This window comes from Taudactylus pleione, unplaced genomic scaffold (assembly GCF_031769625.1).
Source record: "Taudactylus pleione unplaced genomic scaffold, aTauple2 ptg000127l, whole genome shotgun sequence".
NCBI lineage: Eukaryota > Metazoa > Chordata > Amphibia > Anura > Myobatrachidae > Taudactylus > Taudactylus pleione.
In genome coordinates, this window is record NW_028284529.1 from 1785918 (window position 1) to 1806654 (window position 20737).

The 20737-nt window shown below is 40.6% G+C and overlaps 1 protein-coding gene across 1 annotated transcript in view; it reads left to right on the plus strand.

The window, feature by feature from the left end:
• Positions 1–20737, plus strand: part of SLC44A1 (solute carrier family 44 member 1) — a 138329-nt gene that overhangs the window by 71073 nt on the left and 46519 nt on the right. Inside the window, exons 3-4 of the mRNA XM_088472595.1 lie at positions 9258–9400; positions 13475–13611. Of these exons, the coding sequence (XP_088328721.1) occupies positions 9258–9400; positions 13475–13611 (280 nt within the window). The remainder of the gene's footprint in view (positions 1–9257; positions 9401–13474; positions 13612–20737) is intronic.

Sequence of the window (20737 nt, forward strand, 5' to 3'; positions counted from 1 at the left end):
AGTTAACATTAGGTACTAGGGGGAGGGTTAGGGATAGACTGGGGGGGTTATGCTGCGGTAGGGGAGCTTTAGGCTTCGGGAGGGTTAGGTCTAGGCTGCCGGAAAGGTGCGTTCGGATAAGGGGGAGAGAGAGGGTTAGGGTACTTGCCTGCATGCGTTGGGATTCTGACTGACTGGATGCCGCTGTCGGTATTCTGACGGTCGGCATCTCATCCGCTGGAATCCCATACCCAATCCTTGTGTTGCATGCATGGTGGGACATCAGAAATTAATAATTTTTAGAGCGTAAGTAAGTGTTTTGGGGTAAATCCCTATATTGTCTTTTGTAAGAGTGCATAAAAATAGTCGCGACTACTATGTGCAAGTAAAAAAAAAAAAATGGACATATTTTACTGAACACCTTTTAAATACGTTATTATTCATTAGGAGGGGTGGACCAAAAGTACTGGACTATATTCTGTCATTTTCAAAAACTAAAAGTGATTTCTACCTTCAAAGGTGTGTTAAGAGATTTTCTAAAAGGCTACGAAAATGTGCCAAGGCGAAGAAAAAAGGTAGTGTGACCTAGTTTGCAGCCAATTTAATCTACCCCATTGAGAGTCATTTAGATCATCAACACAGCCCTTTGCAGAGTGAAAAGAAAAAATTAAATAAATAAGTAATAAAACTGCTAAAGCAGCAACTGGTACCAGGCTATGCCAGGTTACGGTGGTCACATATTACAAGGAAACCCGTAGCTTGGGGGTCACCCTGTCATGATGTGACGCAGCTCCAGCCTGTTCAATTTGTTAAATAGCATACATCAAGTAACACAGCATTTCTTTTTTACTGTACCGCCAGTGTCATTTAGGGAACCTCTGTGTTAAGCTTGAGTTCAAAACTCTACAAACTGTCAGACGCCAAGTCTTATGTTGTGTCCCCAGTTAGGACCAAGAAAAGCCTGTCACTGTGGTTTATTTTGACTACATGTCAGGGTGTTATTGAGAAGTAGATTGAGGAAAACTTCTCTTTGCATAGTAGCCATATTTTTTTAAATGTAGAATTGTGCTTGTTGACTTTCTATGAGACTTGTGCAGACCTGGACTTATGTATTTTGCATTATGCCCATTTTTTTTGTGCGCTGCCAAATGCATCCATGTGCCATCACTCCCCTTTCAATCTATGTAAAAAAAAATAATCAAAGTGCTTATTTATTTATTACCCGTTATTTATATACTGCATACATATTTCACAGTGCTTTCATTGCTTCAGCCTTAATTGGTCCCATGGTTATGTATATTATATGTACATAATACATTTTCATGTGTAGAATAAAAAGAAACCAATGGACTGATGAAGAGTTGCACACAAGTCCATTTTCTGGCCCGGTCTTGTGCTTTCCAGCACTCTGCATACTATGTAGCTAAGTGCATGTGACTATGAGCATCCATGTGTGATTCAGGGTGGTACGCAACTCCATCTCATATCAACTTGCAGCTAAAGGGGCACAACTGGTAACAGTGCATTCACACGTGGGGTAAATTGAGCCAGGGCTTTTAGGCAGAATTGTGGACTATGCTTAGTTGTGCGTATGCGGTTGGCGCAATAGTGGTGATAGCTATTTCCACAAGCTTATGGATAGGGGCAGTGTGATCCCATAGATGGATTCATCGGGCCAATTATCCCATTTAGATCTATGGGGATGTAGTTACCGCCGGTCTCACTCCCGACATCGGAATCCCAGCAAGGGATTTAAGATAGGCGTGCGAAATACCAATGCCTATCTTAATCTCGACGCCAGCCTGAATGAAGGTAAGTCCGGGGCGCTCTTAGCATTAGTCGCGGGGGGGGTTAGGATTTGGGAGCCTAGCTGGATTAGGTTGGGGGGGGGTAGGTACCCCCAGGGAGAGATTAGGGCTAGGCACCCCCCCGGGAGGGTTATGTTTAGGGAGCGGTAAGTGGGGGTTAGGGTTAAGCACCCCCGGGGGGGGGTAGGGTTTAGGCACTAGGAGGGGAGGTTAGGGTTAGGCATCACTAAGGGAGGGTTAGGGGTAGGGGGCAGACAGGGGACAGTCGGGATCTTCATCCTGTCGGGCATCCGCTGTCGGGATTTCAATACCATTTCGAACCATGCACACTGCATGGCCAGCTCATGTAACTGCATGAGTGAGCAGAGTGCCAGCTTTGCTGGGTCTTTGTTTTTACATTTTCAGATCTAGATTTAGGAGTAAGGAGTCCTATGTTATAATGATTGGGTTATTGCACTTTCAGTAACTCAGATTAGGCAGAATAAATTCCACGCTCTCCGTCTTCCCATGATGGCCTTTAGTGTAAGTAACTCTGGAGCGCTTGTCAGAAGTAATTTTTTGTCCAGATATTATTGATTGCTCCTGGGGGAATACCAGTTACTCCCTATGACATAGAAACGTCTCATCAGTATGCAGTGGGAATTCTTTATGATAGCTATATATAGTCAGCGTTTTCTCCTACATCTCTGGATTGAAGTAATAGCAGCCCATTGGCAGGAGCCCTGTGCTTTTGTAGAATCAATGAAGTCATTGATTGCTATGTAATTGGGAGATTTCTGTAAGCATCAGTGCTTTGTCGAAAGAACATTGTGTATAAATAGAACTATATGTCTTGCTATTGACCCATTTTCAAGGCTTTTTCATGGGTCAATAAATACAATTTATAGATTCAGAATGGATTTCTTGTTCTCTCTCAGCAATCTTTTTAATGCTGGATTTTAAAGTAAACTAGCTGTTGCCCGCGGCTTCACCCACAATGAAATCGCTACTGCCAACATTTTTTTAATTTAAGGTGTTATATTTGTATTGCTTTGCATAGGGGCCCTGTCGCGTGGAGTGGCACATGGTACCAGCAGTAATATACAGACTGGTATCAGCAGCGCCTCCACCCACCACTCACACCAATGTCACTGTGTGCCCTGTGCACAGACTATATCCTATACTATTCAAGTGAATGCGGTCCCAAAGCACCTCTCCCCCCCCCCACCCCTTACCAGCCACGCGCATGGTGCCACACCTATCTCTTGCATTGATGATGTCAATAAATTTTAGTTTTTTGTGATTGTGCAGCTTTAACTTGACGGATCGAGATGAAACAAAGTGCAGATTATTTCTAGGGGTGTCCACTATAAATTTTCACAAACCTTCTGTTCAGTACTTTTTTGCGCCAACTTCGACAGACACAACGTTCTTATTATATTAGTATAGATTATTCTTTTCGCACTGTTTCATTTTGCTTCAGTAATTTAAATTAATTGAACAATTAAACAGGCCAAGGAAGTAAAATATTTTGCTACTGACTATTACTGTACTGTTACAATAGTCATGCAGATTTGCATTTATTGTACAAAAAATAAAAAGGATGTTTATTGTTGTATATGTAGGTTGTGTTTCTGTCCTTCTGGAATGGTTGGCTCCAGCCCTGACGACTTCTGGCATGTTTATGTTGAACTCTACTGAGAGAAGTTACACTCTAGTTCTAGTCCACTTTCCCTTATGAGAGCTTCTTTGTCCTGTTAGGAAAGGTTAAGATGGCTGCCACAGCAATTTTTGCATGTATTGCGCCACAACACTAGACTCTGTACATCAACTGTGGTAGTGAAAGGTTTAAGTACCAGCATAACGACTGGGCTGCTGTATTTAAATATATATAAATACATTTCTAAAATGTACACTCCACCTAGTAGAGAGATGCAAGCCTCGGGGTTTGGTGCTCTGGTCTCCATTCACAGGAAAGGAAGCTCTAGTGATCCTGTAAGGGGTCCCCATATTCCTGGTATTTCTGTAGCCACCCCATAGTGACCCTAAGTAGCAGCTACAAATGATCATCTGCTGGAGGGTCTTACTATGGCAGAGCAGGCTGGGAGTACCAGCCGGCTAGTTGCCACATTGGAGCCCAGTAGAATGGCCAGTCTCACTCTGGAAGCCCATTTGGCTAGAAGAGAGATCCAGGTCCTGGCATAGAGCTTCCTGAGGGTGTTTTAGATGAGGAATTTAGAAGATTAAGAGGAGTATTCAATATGAAAGGTTAACTTCCCTGGCGAAGTTAACGTTTCATAGCGGAGTTTTGTTCTGCGTAAAGATATGGTGCGTGCTCCCGCTTATCCCCGTATTCAAAATAAAATTAACGAAAACAGGAAACTCCGAAGTTGGATTTGCGTAAAGTTACGAATTTTTCCTTAAAATAATTGTAAGACCCCCCTAAAGTTGTAAAAACATGGGGGAACACTATGGGTACCCCCGTTTTAGCCTTTAATTGAAAGTCGGGGATTTAAATAGCCGCAGCAGGTGTTTTTTTTCCGACATTGAAGAAGTGATGCAGAAGAGCACTTAGGTTATTATTTTCATTTTTTTAAGTGGTCCCATCAAATTTGTGGTACATGAAAATGGGTACTAGCATATTTTGGTGTCCCTAAATAAAGTTTTTAAAAATTCTGCATTTGTGTACCTGTCGCTATAATTCTATTCTAGAAAACATCTGCCGCATCCTTGCAGAATAGCCCTGAACCTATTACCCTATTGTTTAACAATTTTATCCCATTTTTTTTTTTTTTTGCACCCCAAGTTTTAAATTCATTTTTTGGGGTGTCCCTATTTTTTTTTTTTACTTTTTTTGACACAGTTCTTTTTTAAATGTCAATCTCAGGGGTGCAGGCTATTTTTTTTAAGCCTACACCCCTAAACCCCAATTCTGCACTTTTTTTCGACACCTATTCAATGATGAAAAGTTATCACCGTTTTTTATCATAGACTTTTCAAAACTGTGATAAGTCTTTGAAATTGAATACGGTGTAAAACTAAAACCAGTGATATTAATGCAAAAAAGTTAAAAAGTGCGATATAAATGCAAAAAACGATGTTATCGCACCCATATTGAATACCCCTATAAATCTCAGACCAAGCTTGCAAAACGTTGGAGGGAAGTAGGCAGAGCCTTTCTCTCCCTGGCGAACACATGTCCAGCCTGAGGAACATACAACTAATACATCTGGCTATATTGTGTACCTAAACGGAATAAAGGAGCTCTGTAACTAATATGAATATTGGACTTGTTCTGGGTATACTGTAAAGGATGCCATGGTCTTTTTGAAGAATACCTCATTCAGAACCTTCTGCCACAGTGATAGAGAGTTTTGCCCATAAAATCGCAGACCCTAGGTAAATTGAGGACCCTCAAGTCTTGTTGTATGGGCAATATGTTAATTTCTTTGAATGTACCACTTTTATGGTGGAGCCCATGATTACATATAACACTTTCAGTGATATAGCGGGTGAATAAGCAGTGATTAGGTTCCATTGTCTACAGGTCCTGTGGGGGTCATATGTTATTTGTACTCCCTGCCACAATCACTTTGCTTTTCAGTTACTCAATAAAATTTCACATTTCAAGTGTACCAAGCCCACTGCTATTCTGCTTGAAAGTGCTGAATATTTATGGTTACTTGTTTGTAACTGCTGCCATGTAGTTATAATAGCAAACAAAGTAATTGCTTATTGGGTGAAAGATCCCTTATATGTCAATGATTCACTGTCAAAACCAGCCTTAATCTATTTGCTAAATCAAACTGTATTATATTTGTTTATCCGCAATCAATAGAATACTGACTGCTTACATCATAATGCAGAGATGAAGTCACAAGGTAAATGAAGGCAATGTTGGTATTTCCTTTTAAATGCAATTAGAGGTTTTTTTTACACTTTATGCTTGATGGAAAATTGGGCAACTGATGGGAGGTGTTGGGTGGTCAGAAAACTTTTTTACTCATGTGCAGAACTGATTTCTTCCTATTGGTCCAACCAGTGATGCAGCGTTCTCTGACCGTCGGCATAGCATGCTCATTTTGTACCCCAGAAAGCCATGCAATTGGCACTTTCAAGTGATCCATATCCTAACAGGCAGAAATACATCTTTCCTATGGTCAGCATAGGATGCATTTTGCACAAACACATCCTTACTGTACTTTGTCCACTCCAGCCTATTTAGACCCTCAAAGCATAATGTGTGCAAAATTCATCTCAGTTGCATAATGGATGTGTAACAATTTTACTGTGAAAATATCATAGAAATAAAATTCAGTTTGGGGCAAAAAAAAATTAAAATTGGAGCGATTTGTGTTTACATGCAAATCACTCCCTGTGTAGTAGATCAGGCCATTGACCTATATTATAAACCATTTTTTCACTAATCTAAAGTAGTGGAAAATAATACACAAATAATGAAATCCCGTGTTTGTATGGGGGACGTTAAGTATATTGAAATTAAGGACTTCCATGCAGGTGTAACTCATGAATTAATTAGGTAAATAACATCCTAGCATGATGAAGGTCATATATAAAAATGCTGGAGCTTATTGCTTAAACTTATTTCCAGCTTGGTGGCAAGAGGAGGCCTCACTTACTTTGAAAGAGGGGTGATTGTTGGGCATGTGTTTGGCAACAGATTCAGTGACCATAATGGCTCAGCTTGTTAATGTTTCATGGGAAACTGTTTGCTAAGTAACTCCAGCATGGAAAAACATTATAGGTGAAGGGCAACAGTTGGCAGAAGTACATACTCTAGAGCAGGGGTCTTCAGCCCGCGGGCCTTCCCCGTGGCCCGCCGATGGTTACTGTAGTGTAGACCACAGTAAATGCAGTCTGCACCATACACAGAAACAATACTCACCGACAGCAGTGTGTTTGTTTTGACAGCCAGCCAATGAGAGTCAGACAGACTCTCATTGTCCGCTGCGCCCACTGCAGGAGCCGGGCTAGAGCTCACTCATTAGCTCCATCTTTCGGCTTCCGTAATGGGTGATGGGAGAGATGTCATGACGTCACTCCCATAAATCAGAGCAGGTCGGCCCGGGAGGATGGAGGAGCGGACGGTGGCTGGAGCAGGGATTCACGGGTTTTTTATTTTGGTACGTGTGTGTCTTTGTCTGCACTGTTGGGGGGGAACCACTGCATCAGGGGGGAAAGGACTACTACTTGGGGTCCACTACAGGGGGCACTGCTTTGGGGGACCACTACTGGGGCACTGCATCAGGGGGGACCACTACTGTGGGGGATTACTACTGGGGGCACTGCATCAGGGGGGACCACAACTGGGGGCACTGTATAGAGGGGGACCACTACTGGGGGCACTGCATGGGGGGGCTATTACTGGGGGCACTATATATACGGGCACTGCATAGGGATGGGGGACTACTACTGGGGGCACTGCATAGGGTTGGGGGACTACTACTGGGGGCACTATATAATCGGCACTGCATAGGGGGGACCACTACTGGGGGCACTAAATAGGGAGGACCACTATTGTAGGAGAGGACAGTTATGGGTCATAATTGTGTGAGGAGGGGGCCAGAGTTTAAATACCGCAGTATAGCTTAGTGGCCCTTGGCTTCGTTGACTTTTTTAACGTGGCCCACACTGCCTTAAAGGTTGAAGACCCCTGCTCTAGAGCATAGTATCTGATTACTGGTTTCCAACATTAAAGTGTTCAGGTGGTGTTGTATTGTTGAGGAATGTATATTTCTGGTATGGTTTAGGTGCAGTCATTTCTTGATGGGAAGGGTGTTTTCCTGAATGGCAGTGCACCCATCCACATGTGATACTGAGGCCCATATTCAATTGCCAGCGAGAAGTCCCGGACTTTTCGCATGCCGGACTTTTTGCCGTCATCACCAGTTTTGCCTCTGGAAAAGTATTGCGCTTGTCCCCGCAATTCGCCCTATTCAATTGCAAAGGACGCGAGAACGCGTCCCGGAGAAACTTAGGTTGTCGAAAAGTCGTGCCAGATTTGGGGAAATCAGCCTGACACCCCCCAAAAGATGCACTGACATGGGGGATCACTATGAATAGCCCGAATAGCCCTGCTGAAGGTATTTGGGGTAGTTAAATGTCCTCAATAGGTGCTATTTAGCGTATTTGCATATGGGGTGAAGAATAACATTTAGCAATATATTTTCATCAAAATAACTAGTCCCAGCAAATTTGGGGCATCTGAAAATGGGTGCTAGCATATTTAAAAGTTGCTAAAGTGAAGTTTTAAAAATCAAGGAAAAACCACCTGCCGCAAACACCTGCAAAGAAAAAAAAACACCTGGGGCATACTTGGGGACCCCCCTGGAGTCAATTGCAATGGAGTCATTGCCATTGAATTGGGCAGAAAGTTTAAGGGCCGTATTCAAATGCAGGCAAAATGACGTCATTGGCGAAAACTTTTCACCGGGAACGTCTTTTTGCCTGCAATTGAATACGGCCCTTAAGCTGGGTACACACGGTACTATCTGCACTACAAACGATATCGCTGAACGATTTCCCTTGAACTTTTCTGTAGTGCGGGACAAACGATTTTGGGATTGTTGGTCAGTCGCAGCATAAAAATGAAAGATATGAATGACTTATCGTTGCACAAAATAGTTATCGTTTATAAATATCGTACTGTGTGTACGCACCATTATGTTACCTACAGTATATGTCATGGACTACTCAATCACTAGTTTTGAATCAAGTTCAGCATTTATGGACTGCTATAGAATGACTGCTTAATTGGTTTTAAACTAGGGTTCATTTGAGTGACTTGCTTGTGGAAAAATGGCGCTGCACAGTTCTATGCATTGGTAGACTAAATACTATGTTGCTTACAGGCCACACTTGGTCTTTATGTTGGTGTTAACATTTTTAGCAGGTTATATACTAGTACCATCACCTTACATATGTTTATTACTTTTTAATTTAACCCCTTGCTGATTGATGTCTATATAACTATTCATGCAGCCCTATTAGGATCGGCTATAGAAATGTTGCCTGATGAACGTGGTGATGTCTCTCTTCTGTGCCAAATGGGGCCCATACATCTGCGACTGATTGGCACAATTCCCCGATCCCCTGACGCCTGGATTTCCCTGATTTGCCAATCCTGACCAAAAAATGATTGTGATTAGTGAGTTGCAGAATTTCTCTGATTCCCCGAAGGCTCACTGATCATTGATGCCTGCAAATCGGCGATTTTAATCGGCGTTGGGGTATCTGGTAATTGCAGCGTTGATGTATGGGCCGCATTACATAGGCTATCACAGATATATGAAACACTGTTACATTTTTCTCCTGGGCATCCTAATGCTTTATAGCGATCATGTAGGCAAATTTACATTTACAGACTTTGAGGGTCCTCAGATGTGTTAGTTCATAAATAATCCCTTTAATCTCTTATAGAAAAACATGTTTTACATGTCAATATGTTATTGTTTTGTGCTTTTTTAATAGGGGTTTATTTGTGGCTTCTCAATTGCCACTGGAGCTGCCTCTCGTTTGATTTATGGCTATGACAGCTATGGAAATATTTGTGGGCAGAAGAATACTAAGATAGAGGGCTTTGAAAACAGTGGCCTAGATCACATTAACCGCAAGTAAGTGAAATGTCTATTGAAGTACATTTATAAACAGGTCAGTGAATTCTGTTTGGGTATTTGCTAGATTGAATGATTGTCAGCACCTTGTTTGAATGTCCACTATTACTCAAATGAAAGCCCTATTAATAATGTTCACAGATATTTACATAAAAAATATTATACTGTGATTTTTCAAATGGTATGTGGTCAGGAAGCCGGCGGTCGGCATTTCAACAGCGTAATCATGGCAAGGGATTTAATGTAGGCATCAAAATACTAACGCCTGTGTTAATCCTGATGCCGGAACTCCGACCTCCGCCATCCCGATTGTCTGTCTGTGACGGGTTAATAGAACACTTAGACCGGGGATGGGGGGGGTTAGGTTTAGGGTCCCCCAGGGGGATTTAGGGTTAGGCACCCCCCCCCAGGGAGGGGTAAGCTAGGGAAAGGGCGGGTTAGGGTTAGGCACTAGGGGGAGGTTAGGTTTAGGGTGCGGGAAGGGGGGGGTTAGGTTTAAGCACCCCTGGGGGGAGGTTAGGTTTAGGTACTAAGGGGGGAGGTTAGGCACTCCTAAAGGAGGTTTAGGGTTAGGGGGGGGGAAGGGTTAGGAATAGTTAAAATACTCACCCTGTCAGGATCTTCACTCTTCTGTTTTCCGGCATCGGTATTGCATCGGCATGTCATACTGATTCCCTTCATATGTTTGACACTCCTGGCTTCAGTTAGAGTTGTACATAAAGATGAGAATGCACACTTTCTATATTTTCAGATAATGTGTAGCTTATGATGCAACCTAAAATCGAGTGCAAAGATGTGCCTACAAAGATATGACAGTCACCATTATCAGCATGCCTTGTGTACAGATTTGTCCTCTGTAATGCAGCTTTGGTCTTTAATATTGACTATTGCATTTTGTGTTGTTTTTGAAAGTAAATGATTGCAGGTTCTGCTGCTCTAGCCAGCCAAGTGTCTATAGAGCTGGTTATGGTTATGGATTGTGGTGGGGAGCCGCACATTTAAAACAATACATTTAAGGTGCCACAGTCCTCATCACCATCACCACCACATAAATTTGCTCCCTGCTTATGGATATGCATCCTTGATGTGAATGCTTCTGCTCTGCATATACAGTACATGAACAAAGCGCTGTGTTGAAAGTTACCTGTAACTTTGGGTGCATGGTGCAGTACATCAAAGCTCAGTTTTACATGGTACACATTTATTTACTTCCAAATGTAAATAAGACTCTATTTACAATTGAATTCAAGTTCGTTTTCCATGGGGTTACTGATATCTGCTTTTAGGGATGTAGTCATTCGGTCAACATTCATAATGTTAACACCACGATGTTGACAGGTAACATGTCAACATTCTTATGTAAAATATTATGTGAAATGTTGACATTAGACCTAGGCTGCGGGACTGGAGGATTAGTGTTAGGCACTAAGGAAGGGGTGTTACGGTTAGGCACTAGGGGAGGGGTTAGAGAGAGGGGGGAAATACACACTGGAATCACTGCTCCATCAGATGTTTCCCCCGGAAGTCATGACTGCCGGGACCCGCCGCTGCAGCCATCGGAAGCAGGTAAGTCATCACTGGGCCACCAGGGATGATATGTTGGCATTCTAATATGTCGACATTTCATTAGTAATACAAAAAAGGGTTTGTGATCCCGCACTAGTTTCATAATACTTAGAATTTATATTATAATATACAACACTGACACAGTAAATAAAGAATGTGATATCCAATTGGAATTATTCTAGTTTTATTGGTCCTTATTACTGATGTGCTACTACAAGCTCTATGTATATATATTGTTTAAAAGAAAATCATATATGCCGCTGGTTGTATGTATTTATATTCTTGTATAATAGAATTGATGTTATTCTCCCGGTATCACTGTTATAATATAGTAATATGTGGATATATATGGATTTAATAATCTACATCCATTATCCTTTATCAGTGATATTAGGGAGAGAAATGTTTATCTGCAGCAGCTAAAATGTAACAGTTGCTGTTATAATAAACTCCCAATGCAACTATTCAAAAGTAGCAATCTCAGTTTAGCTACTTATGTAACACTTCACATAAATATATGGCAGTAGTCTATTCACACCACATTAATGCTGTTATTGCGTTTGGGCTAGCTAGCTCCATATAATAGTATTCAGCTAATCGGGTTCTGTAAATGACATTGCCATTTGTCTAATGAAGGAATGTTACGTGTGGTATTCCCTCAAACTGCTGCAGATATAAACATTTGTTGCATCAAAACATATTAATAATTATAGTAGAATGCGGCCAGTCGGCATGTGAAAAGAAACGCCAATGCGCGTTTCGCCCGGCTGCTTTTTCAAGGCATCAGCCCAAGCGATCGTGTTCTCCCTCATTTATTCCCCAGGTCAGATGACAATTGGTTCATTCAAATATGTTGTTGCCGCCTGAATTTCCATTGGTTCCAGTGTCTCCTATTCCCCTCTATTGCGGGTTTGGTTGCCGAGTCCCGTTACACTTAATTTCATACTTTTATGCACATCTTTCTATTCTATTGAATGTTAAATTCATTTTAAAATATTTCGCCAGTTGTGATAACCCTTATATGTTAATATTTTAATTTGAAAAAAGATTAATATGTTTTAATAATGGACAGATTAATATGAACTGACAGTATAGTGCACTGCAACAATAGCTCTGCTTTTTCCTTTTTCTTCTTTTGACATTTCATTAGTGCCTACATGATGAATGCCGACCTGGTCAATATTGACATTACGACCATGTCCACATTCTCATGTTGACATTATGACCATGTTGACATACCATACCATGCCGGTTATGTATGAAAACATCTGCCATCATGGTCTCAACGTGTTATAAACTCTGCTAAACTCCTGAAACTTTTACATATATATATATATTTAATATTGTAGTTAGAAGGTTCTTTTAATGCTTACTGCAGGTATGCAGAAATAGTCTATATCTGTAATGCTGCCCATCCATTTAACGATGCAGGGGATGACGGCACGATTACGATGCCGTCGTCTCCCGCGGGGTGAACTGCATTCACTCAACGTTCAGATGTTCAGTGTATGCAGATCAATCATCCCTGAACATGGCAATCTGACGGCGGTCGTCAGGTTGACCTTCATGTTCGGGTGATGATTGATGTTAAAAACGACCTGCAGGCGCGCGCATCGCTGGTCGTTTTTAACCTTTTACTGCCCGATTTGCGGGCGATTACCAAGCCATGGAGCGATATCGACCATCGTTATCGCTCCATCGCTAGGTATAATCGCCTAGTGGATGGGCAGCATAACTATGTACAGTATTTAAGATTGTTTATGTGGAGTGTTGTGAAATACTTAATAATAATAATAAATAATATTAATATAAGAATAATGTGATTTAGAAGTTTTCTTTAACAAAAATCTAAATTAATTTCACAATTGCTAAGATTTTCCTCTAATCTAGTTGTCTTTTACTGATTGGGTTAAATTCCTGTGTCCCTCCTCCTTCCCACAGGAGTTGTGGTGTTTTTATTTTTCATTTATTTATGTAGTCTCTTCAGCACTATGCCATTACAAGAAAATAAACTACCTCCCATTCTCTCCCAGTGCTTCAGGGGAAGAGTTTGTAGTTTAGTGTGTGCTGTATGCTGACAGGAAGGCAAGTGGAGCGTCACACTGCTGTGCTCCTTCCCATGAGTACTTTCTTTGAACCTCATGCCTCCAGTGATCGTTTTGGTTCATACTGAATTGATAGACTGTTTTTTATGAATATTAATTCAGCTACCAGAATGGGTCCACTGTGGGTATCCAGCCCGGAACTGTATAATCCAGAGGTTCCCAAACTCTGCCACTACATTCCAGTTTTTAAGGATTCCATGCTTGAGTCCAGATGGTCAAATCATATTGACTTAAGTATTAATTAAGTCACCTGTGCTCAAGCATGTATATCCTTAAAACGTGGATTGTTATGGCAGAGTTTGGGAACCTCTGCTATAATTCAAGAATCAAAAAGTAATGTAATCATTCTTTAACACTGTTAAATGTGAGGCTCACTTTTTTTTTTTTCTTACGTGTAACTTAGGTATGTTTTTTTCCTGGACCCTTGCAAGCTGGACTTGATAAACCGAAAGATAAAGTCTGTTGCTTTGTGTGTTTCGGAGTGTCCACGGGAAGAGCTGAAGACTCTTGCAGATGTGAAAAAATTTGCTGAAATTAATGGTAAGTTTGCAAGACCATATAACTTATCATGCCCAGTATATTGTTATCGTACAGCACCTATAGATATCTCAAAGTATCCATTTTGTGAATCTCGTCAACCATAAGTTATTTTAGTGATGATAAAACTTGGTGGCTTTCAGTAAAAATCTAGGTGCATATTAAATAATTAGTGATATTCCTGTTATCATTTGTTACTTCTCTTGGTGCTCTAACCAAGCAGCTCCTAACGGTTATTTTTTAAACACAACAGCAACAGTTACTTCTTAATCCAAATACTGGGACACTTGACTGTTGTTACAGTTACTGTGAACATTTGTATTCCATATGGAATAACTAGAAATAGACAACTGTTTAATATTAGGATTTATATGTCAAGGCTGGACAAATTCCAAGAGCCACTGTATCAATTAGCAGATTTGCCTAACAACCTAACTTATGCAGCCACCCACTGTTTAATTTTAGATTTTGCAGCAATGTATTCGTTATACCAGTGGGTTCCAAACTCCTCAAGGCACGCTCACAGTCCTTATTTTAAGAATATTAATAGCTGAGCACAGATGGTTATATCAAAATGAATGAGGTACTAGTTAAATCACCTGTGCTCAAACATACATATCCTTAAAGCCTGTATTGTTAAGGTGCATAGAGGATTGAGTCTGGGAACCTCTGTGTCATCCCATGTAGTTATATCATTAGTTCAACTAAGGGTGTCCGTTTACTTTACCCCAGCTACAAACATTTGCTAAATATAGATATATAAACAAAGGACTATATATATATATATATATATATATATATATATATATTATATAATAAGGCTGCCACGGGCTTGGCACTCTTCCTCCAGGAAATGTAGGGTGGGTGGCCCCGCAAAGTGGGGAAATAGCAGACAGGCAACGGTGGCACTCCAGATAAAGTACTGTTAAAGCCGGGTCAATAGACCTTCGTCAGGAATAAAATATGACGAAGGTCCGATAGGACCGAAACGTTGAATTTTCAATAAACATGCCGGTGGTCTATTGACACGGCTTTAACAGTACTTTATCTGGAGTGCCACCGTTGCCTGTTTGCTATATATATATATATATATATATATATCACAAAAAATCCCAAACTGCGCTGATCAATTCACATACAGCAGCACCCTTCAGTAAGTCCCCTGTTAGAAGGACTAATTCAAAGATATACAAATGGATTACTGATGGGGCGCTAAATCGCAACACAATTTATTTTAAAATTTGTAAAACACAATGCAATCTCTCCAAAGGCTTATACGTCTTCTTTTTCTTTTGAAGAGACAACTTCACCGTTATTCCTACTGGTTCTCAATTTTGATCAATTAGTCCAAACTATGAGTTCGCATTAAGTCCTCCTCGAGGTTCTAAAAAAGATACCCTCGTACCAAGACACCCAAACACAGGCCCATGGCCAACGTTAATAAGAATTAGAAAAATAGAAAGTAAAATAATTCTTTATTAAAATTTAACAGTATGCTAGATGGACAATCTTACACAATTTGGTAATGCATAGCCTTCCAATCTTAGGAAAGGGATATCATACACCTTTCGATCAGCAGATGTTTAAATGTAGTGTCCACCTTTCATTAAAACCCTACGCGTTTCGTCTCTTTATGAGACTTCTTCAGGGGTAGATCTCAATATTGATGTATACACATGTACTTAATGTATACCCAAAATTAGCCAATTCTTTGGATCAGAAACTGTAAGACCTCATTCTTGATGTCTAAAAAACGGTACCCGTAGTTTATCAGACCATCTGGTGGTCAATTTATTGAACCAAAACCGTGCAACTGGGTAGATGCTTATGCTTCTGAATCCAACTGCTACACTGCGTAGCAGTTTTTAGACATCAAGTATGAGGTCTTACAGTTTGATCCAAAGAATTGCCTAATTTTGGGTATACATTAAGTACATGTGTATACATCAATATTGAGATCTACCCCTGAAGAAGTCTCATAAAGAGACGAAACGCGTAGGGTTTTAATGAAAGGTGGACACTACATTTAAACATCTGCTGATCGAAAGGTGTATGATTTCCCTTTCCTAAGATTGGAAGGCTGTGCATTACCAAATTGTGTAAGATTGTCCATCTAGCATACTGTTAAATTTTAATAAAGAATTATTTTACTTTCTATTTTTCTAAATCTTACTAACGTTGGCCTTGGGCCTGTGTTTGGGTGTCTTGGTACGAGGGTATCTTTTTTTAGAACCTCGAGGAGGACTTAATGCGAACTCATAGTTTGGACTAATTGATCAAAATTGAAAACGAGTAGGAGTAACGGTGAAGTTGTCTCTTCAAAAGAAAAAGAAGACGTATAAGCCTTTGGAGAGATTGCATTGTGTTTTACAAATTTTAAAATAAATTGTGTTGCGATTTAGGGCCCGATCAGAGCGATATATATATATATATATATACACATACATACAGTGCATCCGGAAAGTATTCCCAGCGCTTCACTTTTTCCACTTTTTATTATGTTACAGCCTTTTTCCAAAATAGAATAAATTCATTTTTGTCCTCAAAATTCTACACACAATACCCCATAATGACAACGTGTATAAAAAGTTTTTTTGAGAATTTTGTACATTTAATAAAAAAAACTTAAGAAATCACATGTATATAAGTATTCACAGCCTTTGCCATGAAGCTCAAAATTGAGCTCAGGTGCATCCTGTTTCCATGCTCCTACAGCTTAATTTGAGTCTACCTGTGGTAAATTCAGTTGTTTGGACATGATTTTGGGATTATATAAGGTCCCACACTTGACAGTGCATGTCAGAGCACAAACCAAGCATGAAGTCCAAGGAATTGTCTGTAGACCTCCAAGACAGGATTGTCTCGAGGCACAAATATGGGGAAGGGTACAGAAAAATATTTTGCTGCTTTGAAGGTCCCAATGAGCACAGTGGCCTCCATCATCTGTAAATGGAAGAAGTTCGGAACCACCAGGACTCTTCCTAGAGTTGGCCGGCCCTCTAAACTGAGCGATCGGGGGAGAAGGGCCCTAGTCAGGGAGTTGATCAAGAACCCCATGGTCACTCTGTCAGAGCTACAGCATTCCTCTGTGGAGAGAGGAGAACCTTCCAGAAGGACAACCATCTCTGCACCAATCCACCAATCGCCTGTATGGTAGAGTGGCCAGACGGAAGCCACTCCTTAGTAAAAAGCACATGGCAGCCCACCTGGAGTTTGCCAAAATGCACCTGAAGGACTCTCAGACCATGAGAAACAAAATTCCCTGGTCTGATGAGACAAAGATTGAACTCTTTGGCGTGAATGCCAGGCATTATGTTTGGGGAAACCAGGCATCGCTCATCACCAGGCCAATACCATCCCTACAGTGAAGCATGGTGGTGGCAGCATCATGCTGTGGGAATGATTTTCAGTGGCAGGAACTGGGAGAGTAGTCAGGATAGAGGGAAAGATGAATGCAGCAGTGTACAGAGACATCCTGGATGAAAACCTGCTCCAGGGCACTCTTGACCTCAGACTGGGGCGACTGTTCATCTTTCAGCAGGACAACGACCCTAAGCACACAGCCAAGATATCAAAGGAGTGGCTTCAGGACAACTCTGAATGTCCTTGAGTGGCCCAGACTTGAATTTGATTTGAACATGGCTGTGCACTGACGCTTCCCATCCAACCTGATGGAGCTTGAGAGGAATGGGCGAAACTGCAAAAGATAGTGTGCCAAGCTTGTGGCATCATATTCAAAAAGACTTCAGGCTGTAATTGCTGCCAAAGGTGCATCAACAAAGTATTGAGCAAAGGCTGTGAATACTTAGAGGTATGTACATGTGATTTCTTATATATATATTTTTTTTTTTACTAAATTTGCAAAAATCTAAAGAAAAAAAACTTTTTACATGTTGTCATTATGGGGTATTGTGTGTAGACGTTTGAGGACAAAAATTTATTTATTCCGTTTTGGAATAAGGCTGTAACATAACAAAATGTGGAAAAAGTGAAGAATACTTTCCGGATGCACTGTATAATATATAGTTTGTTGAAGTAAAATAACGTTTTGTCCTTGTTTGTAATTAATCAATAATAGAAGAATTAGCAGCGCTGAAGAAAGATGAATATTAGCGCTCACAAATTCCTCTGGTTAGCTGTTCCCCTGAGGGGTTCTATCATACATATCTGTAAGTCAGGATTTAACCACTTAACTGACTAAAAATGTATCTAAAAACTGCATAGAAATTGTCGGGGGTTTTTTCATGAGTGGATTAAGTGAAGAACATCTATTTCAATTTGGTAAAGAAATATGTTAAACAATAGCGATCCACGTTAAATAGGGCAGCAAATGGAACAATGGTGATGATCACACTACTAATATACAGAAACCACAAAAAGATGTTCCCAAGCGCTCCTAATGAGAATGATATTAATCACTGAAAAAGTAATATACAAGTGTCCAGAAAAAGTGTATTCAAAGTCCTGTATCTAATCACACTATGTGTGCTTCTAAATAGTCATTCAGGAATCGGTAACCATACTGTTCCCCCACAAATGTGGATATATTAATAAAATGTGTATTGGGAGTTTATTAATACCCCTATATGTGTAATAGTGTACCTTTCTCAAAAGGTAATTTTTGGTACGCATTCATTTGTCTGTTTTATATTCCAAATAAATTGTGAGGATTTTACAGTATGGTGGCAACCCTCTTTTTTGTTTTGCATGCACGCACATCTTGAGGTGTCTGCATACATGAGGATTCACCTTGGATGAAGGAATAGAATTGAAAGTATTTGGAGTGACGATTTTTACATTTAAAAGCTGCGGTGAACTACATTTTTTAAGTTTTCTAAGTCTTTTAAATAAGCTCTTATATTTTCTACACATTTATTAATATATCCACATTTGTGGGGGAACAGTATGGTTACAGATTCCTGAATGACTATTTAGAAGCACAGATTGCGATTAGATACAGGACTTTGAATACATTGTTTCTGGACACCTGTATATTACTTTTTCAGTGATTAATATCATTCCCATTAGGAGCGCTTGGGAAAATCTTTTTGTGGTATCTATTTCAATTTATCCAAAATGATTTCATTAAAAAAAAATAATTTTTTAAAAAAATATTTGTAAAAAAGTAAAATCGTTTTTTGAAACATCTGATCACCACCATCGGAATCACTGCGACCATCGTGACTTTCTATTTCACAGTGGCTTCAGGCACCAGGTACACTTTAAGGGGTGAGGGGTTAATTTACCTTTTCCCAGCGGCTGCTAATCTCTGCAGCCGCTGAGTGGGGGGTCCTGTTGTGCTGACCGATCAGAAGTGATCGGCAGCACAGCAGACACTGGGAGAGGGTGCAGGCAAGCAACAGCTGTGGGAAGATTCTCTTCCTGCAGCCGCCACAGTTTATCTGACTGGTCAAAATATTGCGACCAAATCAGATAAAGCACTGCTTGGTGTGGTCGCAAAAATAGGACCATGCCAGACAAGTGGTTAAAGTAATGATGAGTCTTATGTGTATCTCTCTTGGCAGTGGATCATAAGCATTCTTGCAGTGCTTTACATGTTCACAGAACATCTCCTTGGGCTGTTTGTAGCTTTAGATATTCTTTGATAATATGGGGTAAAATGTAATTCAAGGAAAAAAAGAGGATATTTATAGTAGTGTTGTTAGCATATATACAGTGCCTTGCAAAAGTATTCACCCCCTTGGCTTTTTACCTTTTTTGTTACATTACAACCTGTAATTTTTTTTATTTTATCTGAGCTTTATGTGATGGATCTGCACAAAATAGTCTAATTTGGTGAAGTGAAATGAGAAAAAAAAAATAATATATATATATATATATATATATATATATATATATAAAAAAATCTTTATAAAATTCTGAAAATTGGCATGTGCATATGTAATCACCCCCTTTGCTATGAAGCCCCTCAAAAGTTCTGGTGCAACCATTTACCTTCAGAAGTCACATAATTAGTGAAATGAAGTCCACCTGTGTAAAATCTAAGTGTCACATGATCTGTCAGTATAAACACACCTTTTCTGAAAGGCCTCAGAGGCTGCAACACCACTAAGAGGCATCACACCATGAAGACCAAGGAGCTCTCCAAACAAGTCAGGGGCAAAGTTCTTGAGAAGTACAATTCTGGGTTGGGTTATAAAAATAAAAATATCCAAATCTTTGCTGATCCCCCGGAGCACCATCAAATCCATCATCATCAAATGGAAAGAACATGGTACCACAACAAACCTGCCAAGAGAGGGCCGCCCACCAAAACTCACAGACCGGGCAAGGAGGGCATTAATCAGAGAGGCAGCATAGAGACCAAAGGTAACCCTGAAGGAGCTGCAGAGTTCCACAGCAGAGACTGGTATATCTGTGCATGTGACCACAATAAGCCGTACACTTCATAGAGCTGGGCTTTATGGAAGAGTGGCCAGAAAAAAAGCCATTACTTAGTTAAGAAGACACTATTTCAGTTTGCCAAAAGGCATGTGGGCGACTCCCCCAATGTATGGAGGAAGGTGCTCTGGTCAGATGAGACTAAAATTTAACTTTTCGGCCACCAAGCAAATCGCTATGTCTGGCGCAAACCCAACACATCCTATCACCCCAAGAACACCATCCCCACAGTGAAACATGGTGGTGGCAGCATCATGCTGTGGGGATATTTTTCAGCAGCAGGGACTGGGAAACTGATTCGAGTCGAGGGAAAGATGGATGGTGCTAAATACAGGGATATTCTTGAGCAAACCCTGTTTGTCTGCCTGTGTTTTGAGACTGGGATGGAGGTTCACCTTCCAGCAGGACAATGACCTGAAGCATACTGCTAAAGCAACACTCGAGTGGTTTAAGGGGAAACATTTAAATGTGTTGGAACGGCCTAGTCAAAGCCCAGATCTCAATCCAATTGAGAATCTGTGGTCAGACTTGAAGATTGCTGTTCACAAGCGGAAACCATCCAACATGAAGGAGCTGGAGCAGTTTTGCCTTGAGGAATGGGCAAAAATCCCAGGGGCAAGATGTGGCAAGCTCATAGAGACTTATCCAAAGCGACTTGCAGCTGTAATTGTCGCAAAAGGTGGCTCAACATAGTACTACTGACTTTAGAGGGATGAATAGTTATGCA